This window comes from Trachymyrmex cornetzi, unplaced genomic scaffold (assembly GCF_001594075.2).
Source record: "Trachymyrmex cornetzi isolate Tcor2-1 unplaced genomic scaffold, Tcor1.1 scaffold82, whole genome shotgun sequence".
NCBI classification, from domain to species: domain Eukaryota; kingdom Metazoa; phylum Arthropoda; class Insecta; order Hymenoptera; family Formicidae; genus Trachymyrmex; species Trachymyrmex cornetzi.
In genome coordinates, this window is record NW_017300158.1 from 505,460 (window position 1) to 517,899 (window position 12,440).

Genomic DNA, 12,440 nt, shown 5'->3' on the forward strand with positions numbered 1-12,440 from the left:
ATATATGTCACCCGCAATTTTGCGACGATATTTTAGATGCAGTGTCGTGGAAGCGACGACTATCAAATATAATTTTCCTATCTTCACATCTTTCTACTTTATCGTTTTGAACTCATTTTACACTACTTCTACGATATTATTCGAAAAAATGTATATTATTCTTTACATATATTATTGGTCTTGCCGAAAGCCGCGAGTTTATGAGGAAATGACGAGGAGGAAGATTTTGTGTTCGTCTTTGGCAGAAACGAAAGTACGGCGACGGAGAGAGCGAACGGATGAGATAGAGGAGATAGAGGTAGAGAGCTAGAGCTGGCCGTTGTGTGAAAGCGTCAGCACACACGTTTGTATGGTGGGTTGCCCGACAATAGGCATTGTGCACCCGCCATAACCAGGAACCGAACGCGACAGCACCACGCCAGCATTGTCCGAGTGTCAGCTAGCATCCTTCTCCTTTCTCGCTTCCTCTCATTCTCCGTTACTCTCTCGCACTCATCCTACATTTCGTTCATTTCGTTTCACTCTTCATAAATCCCTTCTTTTCTCATTTACTTGCTTACCTCGACCTTCGTCTTCTTAACATTTTGACTGGGTATGATGTACAACAAACCTAGATGTGATTTAACGAAACTGTCGCTATTCACGATTGTGTGAAATATTAAGTCGCAGGTTTGTCATGATATCATTACGCGTATCTGATAAGGATTTGAATCTCAGAACGATTAAGTGATCCAGACTGATAAAAAGGATCTATTGATCGGATATATAAAGAGGCTTCAGATAGTCGAATATACAATCAAGTGTAAATTCGCGTAAGAGTAACATTCGCATAAAGAGTAAAATAAAGAATAACAAGCAGCAAAATGAAAGGTAAGTCTGTTGTTCAAGTGATAATTAATGTTTAAAAGTTTTAAATTCATGAGTAAATATAATTATTATTGTATAAAGTACTTCAAAATGTATCATAATAAACGTAGAACATATTTTCTGTAAATATCGTAAATGAATTGATATTCCAACTCGGGTAGAGAACTACCTTGAAATATTTCTAAAATATATATAGCAAATTTCATGAAAAGAGTTATAATCTAAATAAAATTATAGGTATATATAATTTAGACTAAGAAATTTTTATTATACTTCCTTGTAAATTTACATTTTTTTAAATTCATATAACTTGTAATAAAAACATTTAATAATATCACTATATACATTTGATATCACGCGCGTTTTCATTTTTGTACTTAGCACAAAATTGTAATAATTCAAGATATTTTATAAAACAATTACTTATCACACACATTACATTTTCTCATTGATTTAATATATTTTAGCCATATTCTCCGTTGCACTTTTGATGTGCCTGTTGGGTGTATTTTATGTCCAAGCACAAGAAATTCGTTGCCCAATACCAAGAGAAGGAGACGATATCATTTTTATTCCTCATCCCACCAACTGCAATCACTACTTCGTTTGTGACTATGGCCGACCGATTGTAATGAAGTGTCCTGAAGACTTACACTTCAATCCCGAAAAACAAGTCTGCGATTTTCCATTCAAAGCTGGATGCACGGCTCAATAATCAGTTTATATCTGTAACGACTTAATTACATATTACTATAACGATATGTGGACTACTACTGTATTAAATTGTTGTATTATATTATCACTACATGGTTTATATGACATTATATTATACATATCTCTTCTAATAAATTATAAATAAATTATCCATTACACTTATTGCATGTATATATAAGTCTATTTAATTTAATTGATTAATTAGTAAATAGCAGGCGATATCTGTACCATTTGATGAAGATTGCTCGATAATAATGATAACAAGTGTTCGTGATAGACCAGTCTATCTCGAAGTCTACATGTTCTAATTTTGCTAGCTGATATATTTTGTTTGGCATTACGTTATTAATACATAGATTATTTTTCATGCAAAATTCAAAAATTTATAAAGAAATGAAATATGAATTACATCAGAATATATTACAAATTATGAGATATTTATTACTTTTTTCTAACACAGCTCAAGTGTTGAGAGAGAGAGAGAGAGAGAGAGAGAGAATTACTTAAATTTACTTTTTCTACTTTAAATTTAATCTTGTAAATACAGACTATTGTAATTTCTTAATGTTTTCTTTTTTAAAAAATTAAAACTATAATTTGCAAGCTTAAAATTATATTTCGACGTTTTTCATATTCTTTATTCCATCTGTGTGTAAGTGTGTCAGATTATTATCGTCTCCTTTATCTTATATTTTTTCTAATTATTTATTGTAAAATAGAATAATAAATTATAAAATATTAGATATTATTTATTTACGTATAGTAAACATGAATAAGTGTAGTTATCACAATAAGTATCGTTATCGAAGAAACTTGTAAAAGTGCTTGAACATAAGAGTTAATTTACTTTTACAGTACCTATAATCTTCGTATTGTAGAAGTATACGTTAGACTTACTGAACGTATACGCTAAGTAATACGATCGTAATAAAGAAATAATTTCGACGTATTTTAAAATCAAAGATGAGCGTGTAGTTCAAGATATCTCGTATCAAATGATAGAAATCTTCGCGTTATGCGAACATTTTGCTGCATTTTAACATCAACAGTTTAATAGGTAGTCTGTATTATCAAACTGGCACTGGCACATGTAAGTGCAGAAAATGTAACGGGCAGCAGCGAATAAACTTAGAGTAGTAATTGCGCCTATATAAATGAGAATAGGTCAACCATAAAAAATTTACTACTTAATCACACTTTTCCGGAATTGCTACATTTAGCACAAATCTTCTGCACAACAATGATCATTTAAAAAATAAGTACCTTAAATTATATAGGTTACAAGCCTTTAAATACTTCTTTTTCTTGTCTTGACTTGGAAACATAACATCTATTTTATTTCACGTATATCCGTAAAAAACGTAAATTATTTCTACATTTCCATTCTTTATATGCTTTATATGAATTGTTCACAATATGGATACACTAAATCTATCATAAATCGTTAAATCGTATTTATTAACGTATATATGTAATATTTTTCCTATAAAAGTTGATACATCAGTAATTGTTATATAAATTAAGTAAACGTCACACACATAATTCTTGAAATAATTCAAATGTAAATAATATAGAAGTAAAAAATGACAAACTGAAGATAAAAGAAGAATAGTGAGAGATAACAGATACTAGGAAAGATCTCATCATTGAACAGCGACACTTAAATTCCCCATTTCGTTTTGAGCTCAATACTCCGATAGGGTTTGTCGGCTACATCGCCTACGCCGCTACCGCTCTCCGTGCTAGATCATGTCGCGCCGACGTCGCTCTTCGTCCGTCAGTTAATGTCGTATTCTCCTTGCAAAAAGGAGAACTGGAGAAAGAAGCGCGTGAAAGGAAAGGTACGAACGAAGCGTTGGACAGAGAACTGCGGGAGAGAACGCGGATCGAGACTTCTTATCGGTACGAGTCAGCTACCGGCTGCCAGCCAGCTCGCTTACGCGCATCTCGTATGTTCCTTTTCATCCCTCGTTTCTCTCTCTTGTACCCTCGTCGCGCTCTCTCACCCGCAATACCTTTTTTCTTCCGTCACTTCCGTACCGGCTTCTCGCTTTACTTCTGCCATTTCCCACCTTGACACTCGCCGAAATGTATCCGGTCGGTGGAAGCGTCAGTGGAGGACGCCGTTAATGGATTCTATTCTGTATCAAATTGGAAACCGATTGGTTGCCGTCGTTGTCATAAGATGCGCCGCGAGATAGGTGTGTATCGATGATCGATCTGGTAGCGTTTCATCATTTGTTAATTTTACCGAGGCGAAAAAACCTATAATTGCCAAGGTACTATTTTTTAATCGTGTTGACAAATGTAAAATAAATATCTATAGATATACTACTTTTGTGGTTATCGATTGTTGGTTTATCTAAATGTACAAAAGTATTATTAATTGAGAAATCAAAAGATAAATTTAAATATTACTGTATAATATAATTTTGAAACACTTCTGTATCATTATCATGTTTTTAAAAAGCTGCTAAATATAAATTCTCATCAAATCGCATTTATCTTTCTCACAAAATGCAGACGTAGTTTATAATTACAATTTTGTATTTTAACACGAACTGTATTTAACCTTTACTCATTTGCGCCGTTCTTCTCCGTTGTTCGGAAAATAAAGAAAATTTCGGATACATAATCCACCATTTAATTTATGTAGCTTGTTTTACCAGGTGGTACGTTCCGTCAAGGCGTTATGCGCGGCAGGAGGCGAGGGTGAATTAATAGCCAGACATTTTTCTAAGTAAGAAAGATAGAGAATGCAAAAGTAAGGAGGGATAACGAAAGAGAAAGAGAGAAGCAGTGATTATAAAACGTTCAGATGGCGTGCAAAGAACGCGGAAGCCTCTTTTGCACGAGACGTGCAGTAAGCTTAGGCTTCGTCGGCAGATTACAGTCTTGTTGCATGTCTCTCTTTGGACTTGTACATTTATTACATGAGTTACTGGCATGTTTTATTGAATAGAGTTATCGCTTTTCAATTGCTGATATTAAATTGCTGATGTTAACCATTGCTTTTTTTAATTGTATTTTTTAATATTAAAAGCAATGAATTAAAAATTACGATTAAATAATAGAAAAATTGAAAATTGTAATCATTACTTTCGTATTATACTGATTTACAAAATATTGCGTTACAGAACTGCGACATAATCTTTTCGATAAATAATAACAAATCATATTTACTGCAGTGTACCGGAAGCAATTTGGCACGAAACATGAAGTAATCGGTTATCAGAATACATAATGCACACTTGTACCGTTAAGATCGTATTCGCATTTTATTTATAGTATATGCGTCTAGAATTTACGAAGCGTAGAGAAGTTAAGAAACGATACCATAAATCTAGATTTTTGCGAAGTAACATATTCTGAAAAAAGAACGTATTGAAAACAATGCGAGAATTTAACACATCACGTCATAGGTTTGTTCAAATGAAATAACACTTTAACAACACAATCTATGTTTAAATTGTATATCTATAGTATGTTTGTGCAAATGACATAAATAAGAAATTTTATAGCTATCTTTTTTAACTTTCTGACAACAATGTTACATAGCAATTTATATCAGTTCAAAACTATTAAGATAAGCGATCCTTTCCTATGAGTTTTGAGATATGAGTTTTGTAGATGGAATTTCTAGGCAATTTCCGTGACAGGACCGCTTTTCTAGAATCCTTTAGTAAAATAAACTTGTCAAAACTATTGTTTTTCGAAAGATCCAATTTTACGGAAATAGCAAGAAATTCTATTTTCCTGTTCTATACAATATAACTACGTGCTCTCTAGCACATATTATAATAAATTTTCATTTCTTTTCGGTTCTATTATTAAAAAAATTGTCTTATGTGTATCGGAAAAATACGGATATTTAATCGAGCACTCTTATATTTTAAACCTCCATATAAGATTATGAAAATTTGGTGTGTGTTTCTTCAGTAACGTCGCTGAAGCTCTGTGAAAAGTGCAGATATCTTTTTGTTTGGCATATTACGGAATGAAAAAGTAGGGTAGAGTCAGCTGAACGGCTGGCAGTCGTCCTGCGATGTCCCCGAGGAAATCAAATTATCGATATATGTGGAACCGATGTGCACACGTAACGTATATATGACGAAGTGCAAGCTGAGAGCACAGGTGGCCGACTGATATTGGTTTTGCTTCCGGATTTGGCGGACACCCCTTACAGCGGTAGACGCAAGCGAGACTCGCTACGAAGGGCAATTACCCCACTAAATATTCACAAGTTCATTACAAGCGGAGTTGGATGCATTCACCCTCTTCCCCGTTCCTCCTCATCCTCTCGCTCTTTGCCTCTTGTCTTTACTTTCTCGTTCCTCTAACACAAGTAAACATTTTCGAAATAGACTTAGTTCCACAGGGTATCCTTCTGCTTACAACGCAAGTAAATATTGAATTTTTTATTTTAGCAATTAATATACAAATATCATTTCTCACGTGAATATAAATTCTCATTGAGTACAATAGTTACGCACAAATATCTGATTGCATAATAGATAAGATCAATACAAATCATAGTATCCGTTACAAGACATGGATGAAGTTGAGAATGAAGAAACGGATTATGAAATATTTGTTCATCATTGTTCGATTATTGTACAAAAATTGAGGTATCATTCTTTCATGAAATTCTATTACCATGTATTATCGATTTCAACAGGAATAATTTGTGTTAGTATTTCTCTTTATTATAAAACATCAGTAAATATTACGAAACTAATAATTTACTAATTTTACTAAAAACCTGTTATAATTTTCGAAATTAAAAATATGATTTAATATTATAAATAGATATTTATTTCTCTTTCTTTTGGGTATTATTAATTCTAATTAGAGAAAAACTATTTACTTAATATACTTTATTATTGGTTACAAAAAAGTTTTTATTTATACTTGCCGCTATCGCGCATTTTGACATTTATTGAGATAAAGAGAATGAAATCATTCTTTAAATCATCAATCGAATTTTATCTAATCAGATTTTTAATTGGATGCTTTAAATTAACGATAATGTTAGTTCGGTTTGATAAGATCTTGAATTATATAGTGGGACATCTTCTTTTAATTTCTTAGATCTTTGATATCTTAATGCGCTGCCGTTGAGGTATTGGAATATTTCATCACTGATGAGAACGATGAGAAATTGTACATAAAATACGACTATTTTATTTCAATCAGATAGGGATTAACTTTATACGACTTTCGTGTATCAGCTTTTTTATATAACACCCTTTGTATGCAGGCATGGCTGGAAATCTAGAGCTAACGGCGGTTCTCAGCACGCTGCTCGGACACTCTGCGAGGTTTCCGACAAAAAGCTCATAAAAATTTAATAGATCGTTCGGCCCCAATGCAACGGCAGGCTTTTTATGGCTTATAAATGTTTCGTTTGACCGAAAACAATTTTCTCGGTCTGAAGATCACGGCGTAAACTCGCAGCGACGTTGGTCAGCTCAATACATTCTTCTAGAAACATTACCTTTATTTAAAAAAATTTAAAGAGTAAGAATACCGAATTTAAAGTTAATTTGATATTAATTATTTAAAATATAAAACAGTTTTAAAGTATTAATTTGTAGAATATTCTTATTATAACAATACATTAAAAATGAATAATTAAATAAAAATTAATAATAATACTATTTATTTTAGCATTTAAACATAAGTGAGCAATAATAAATGAACAATTTGAAATCTCTCGAAATTTAAACAAATTAATGAAGAAAATAGGCAAATGAGAGTAAATAATTGCGCGGTTATCGGTGCGATATCATAAAATTATATTACATTTAAAAACAGTCACGATGTAAGTGACTAAAATTTTACATATCTTATACACTTATATATAGTGACTGTTTTTAAATGTAATTTAATTTTATGATAGCGCACCAATAACCACGCAGTTATTTACTCTTATTTTTGCCCGTTTTCTTCATTAATTTGTATAAGTGAACAAATAAATATCTTGCCTAGTTTGTTTTTATTACTTATATAGATAATATAATTAGTATTATGAGACAAATGTTAATAATGACGTTTGTGGAATTGATTTCTGGTATATCGTATTTTACTCGGAATTTTCGAGGAGATCACACGTCAACTATTCTGTGGAGACCCCGATTAAAATTCGATCGGTTAACGTCGGTACGTCGTGTGATATTCCAATTTATGTACGGTGCTGATAACAATCCAGCAGATTATTGAAACGATTGATCGACAGATATGATATCAGATATTAATATGTTCTTCCAAAACAATTTTATACATTACGCATTTTGTACAAATGACATAAGCATTGTTATCTTAACCAAGTTTTGTAAATAATTACAAATGATTAACTGAAAATATAATTACTTATGAAAAATTATTAAGCCCGATATTTATAATTGATTATTATTTGACAAAAACATTATAATTTCATAAATCCCTGATTATTCGTTAATTTATATACATTTAATTTTTATAAGGATACATAATTTTCAAATATTCTTTAATTCATGAAACGATAATTTACGAATTATTTGTTATTTCGATAATCTTAAACTGATAAATGGTAGATTTTAATTATTATTTATTTAAATGATAAACTTTATGTACGTAGAGAATTGTATAAGTATTCAGCATGTTGTCATCTCCTTCTCCTAACACATCTTCAATCATATATATAATAATTATAATCATTTATAATAAATTATTAAATAATTTGATTTTGGATAAATATATTTTTTAATAATTACTGTATCCCATTATAACAGGTTTTTACTTGGTAAATCTATAATTATTTGAGCTAATAATCGAAGATTAGAGACTATGAGTCGTAAATAAAAAATAACAATTTTTCAAATATAGATTCGTAAAACAGAAACCTGTAAAATAATAATCTAAAACATAAATATGTAATTAAATATGCTCTCAATCAAAGATTAAAAACTATTTACGATTATAAATTTCGCAACCTAAATATGTTTATTTAAATTAAAATAAAATATTAGAAATTGGCAATTTTATGTTTTTTTTTTGTTTTGCTGTGTATTTTAACGTCTATATAATATTATAGTTTAAACTTTATTTCACTTAATTAATTTCTTCACTATTTGTATTATTATGATTGCTTTTAACACAGCTGTATACTTATGCGTAATACGCTCAATCGCCATGAAAGTGATATTTTCATATCGACATTGCAAATAAGATTGGTACTGAATACTTGAAATTTTCTTTCGATATTCTAGAATTAAGTTAGCACTTTAGTATTCAGAGGCTGTTTTCACTTTTGCCATTCGCATGGAATCCGCGCTCATAATCCTATTGCTTTACTTTATAAAGATATTGCGCAGATGCAAAAGATGGAACTAGCAGCGCAAGGGCTGTAAAGGAAAGGGCGACGGAGCTCTTCTCTCCTCGAACTCGATCTGGATTTACGATATTAGTTGCAACAGCACCTGAACCCGAAGCAGCCAACCTTGTTTTAAACTATCTCAGACTGGCTCGTTACCCCACACGCGCGTTGAATTGGTTTCCTTTATTTATTTCGATACTTCGTATTACAGTTTATGCCTTAAATCCCTTCCTTTCCGATTTATATTAAAAAAGTAGCTTTTCTTTGTGCAAAAACAGTCTCATTTTGTATAAGTTTACATATAATAAATATTTTATAATTTTAATAAAATGTATATATATAAATATTAATTTAAATTAAAATCATTCACTTATGATTTCATTACGGATAAATAATTTTCTCTTCTGCTTGAATGTTCTCTCTCTCTCTCTCTCTCTCTCTCTCTCCTTTGCGTTACTACCAGTTTAGATAGATCGGGTGCATTCATACAACACATAAAATCCCCTTCAAATCGGGGAATTTATGTACTATCAGATAGTGAAAGCAATATAAATGAGATTTTAAGTATACCTACCGCAAGTACGAATGTATATTGCACACGTTTGCCTCCGCATCTTCTCGTTTTCTCTCTTTTAAACATATTTTCTATTTTCATCGATGAAAAAGACACGATAAATAATCGTATGGCACAGACATATACAATCGTCTAAATCGGTAGAAAGCGATCGCTGTGTATTATCTTTTTTTTTAATACAATCTGCTAACACACGTTTTTAAATTAAATTACTTAGAAAATTGTAATACATATTAATATTTGTTTACATATATAATATTTATTGATAGTAATTTAATAATATAATAAATTGTTATAATGAAATGAGAGAGAGAGAGAGAGAGAGAGAGAGAGAGATATTGAACATCATAAATTATGCTCTTTATATTGTTAAGCAGATATAAAATAATACTTTATAAAATAATAAGCTAGATTAAATAAATATTAAATTTGCTTTCATTTTGCTAATAAAGATAACGTTTGTTTTACAAGCGTCAAAAAGGAAGAAATATACGCGTTCGAATAAAGGGAATACATATCAAAATTCATCGCAAAGTAAACCATATCAGAACACTGAATAAATGCATAAATGAGAGAGCATGGTTAAACGCTGAATAATTCGAGGTAATTTCAAGACGAAAAACTTTCATTTGCGTGAAAAGGCTTTTGGAAGTAAGTAAGGGCGGATTGTTGTTAGGAGCTATAGGGGTAGTAGACAGCCGATCTGCTGCGCGCTGGTGTGAATTTCATTAAAAGCAGCGAACGAATAAAGAAAGAAAGAGAAAGAGAGGGAAAGAGAAAGTCCGCGAAGAGAAACGAATAAATTCATAGTTTTTAATATTTGTTTATTGTATTGTCTCGACAAGGACGAAAAAGACATGCGGATCCGCATAGGATATTGCAGGAGAAGCAAAAAACATCCTTGCTTACAATTGCTTATTATTCAAGTTTCTCGCTAAAGGCGTCGTTCTTTCACGAGATGGAAGATTAGTACTTTTATTCCGCCGTAAGCGCTGGATGATTGCTGGTGATATATTTCGACAGTCCCGAGGGAATAATTAAAAGACGCAATACGGTGAACTAGAGAATATATATTACGTGGCTTGAGAAAAATACTCAATTAATATATTTTATATGCAATCATCGATTAATTAATATTTTCACGTAAAAAAGGAGGAGACGGTTGCCTTCACGTTAATTATTTTGAAATCGTTTAGTCTCAAAGTTAAGTACTTGTTTGCAACAAGGTAAAGTTTCAAGGATATTGCCACAGGTCAATAGCTCTCTGCATTTGAATAGATGATATAAGCGATAGAAGTGATGTTGAAGGACGTGATATAGGGCTGGTGTTAAAGGACAAAGAGAGGCGAAAGGCAGCGGGAGTAGACACAGGTCGGTTTTCGAGGGCCCGGCAGAATGTTGCGTCGGTACTGTCGATGAATAGAGAGGTAATGAATCGCAGTGGACACCAACATGGAAGAGGCGAGGCAATTCTAGGCATTTAACTGGACTCTGCCTAAAAAATGCATATATATCTATATACATATACATATATGCATACATATATCAGGATCTCGCAATCCACCTGCGATTTGTACTTCTGGCAATAGATACGATGGATAGGTGTAAGCTGAGCACAGCAAATGACACATTAAAACTGAAACGATATTCATTTTTTTAAACTCAGGATATTAGGCGTCGATGCCGCGTGTTAAAGAATATAGCAATTAAATGTTAAGCAAATAAATATTCTTGTTTCCTAATGCTCTTCTTTATTTTATTCCATTCTCACAATTTAAATTTCTCTTATAATCGACCTTTCCTGCTTGTGACAGCTATGCGCTTGGAAATATAATTTATACGGGACATAGTTGCTTGATTTATATATATATATATATATATATTTGTCAAAAACATAAGACTTAGTTATTTAGACTTCTGGTGCGATTCTGGTGGATTGTGAGAAAGATCAGGATTCATTATATTAATAAATGTACATGTATATATAACAAGTGTATTATGTATTTATGTGTGAATAATTATTATATACTAAATAAATTTATATTGACAATATTACATGATACAGTAGTTTAAGAATTGATTCAGACATAAAAAATCGTACATGTTACTTAACCACAAATACTTAATTTTTCGTAAATTTATTTATTACAAGATTTCTACATTTAATTTGTACAATATTTTTTGTATTTACTATTCGCTATTTACATTGTCTCACTAGTTTAATTGCTAACAAGAAAAACAAGATATTTAGAACTAAAAACTATTAGAACTTGCAAACGTTGATGGATTTACGCGTTAATCCATACTCTTGTTTTACGAATGCAATCGAAACATTTTCTTACTCTTTTTGTAAGTATTCTCTCTCTCTCTCTCTCTCTCTCTCTATCTGCGTTCCGCACTACTTATCTCGACATGGGGAACACGATCGATCGAATTTAGGATTACAGGTACGAGGAAAATCACTTTGCAATGAGGTCGATGGAAGAGAAGCGCCTCGAGCAACCTTCCAGAAATAACCGAATCATTTAGATTTCGAGGATAGTGGAGAGCGGGCAGGGGTAGGGTTGTTACAGAGCCTTCCTGGAGCGGCAGGAAGATGTTGCGTGGATCGACGAGCGTGAAGGTGTGGGTAAGGGAAAGGCAGGATAAAAAAAACGACGATACTTTTATCGGTACCGACAGGTTTGTAGCGTCCACGATTCGGTCTTTACAGTATTTTTACTTTGATCGAAATATACGAACTTGCACATCTACGTTATGCGCAGTTAGATTTTTTATTCAACTCTTTTTACACAAAAGTTAAATATATTAAACAATTATTTTTAATAATGGAGACGTGAATATATTTTTAATTTACAATTAGAAATCTTTTTTTGTACCAATTACAATATGTTACTTTTAATTACTTTTTAAATTATTTTAAGAAAA

The 12,440-nt window shown here is 31.7% G+C and overlaps 1 protein-coding gene across 1 annotated transcript; it reads left to right on the forward strand.

Moving 5' to 3' along the window:
• The first annotated feature begins 786 nt into the window (after window positions 1-786).
• Window positions 787-1,654, forward strand: LOC108768682 (peritrophin-1). The gene is made up of 2 exons (XM_018519204.1): window positions 787-870; window positions 1,335-1,654. The coding sequence occupies exons 1-2, from the start codon at window positions 864-866 to the stop codon at window positions 1,580-1,582; spliced, it is 255 nt and encodes an 84-aa protein (XP_018374706.1). The 5' UTR covers window positions 787-863; the 3' UTR covers window positions 1,583-1,654.
• The last annotated feature ends 10,786 nt before the right edge of the window (window positions 1,655-12,440 follow it).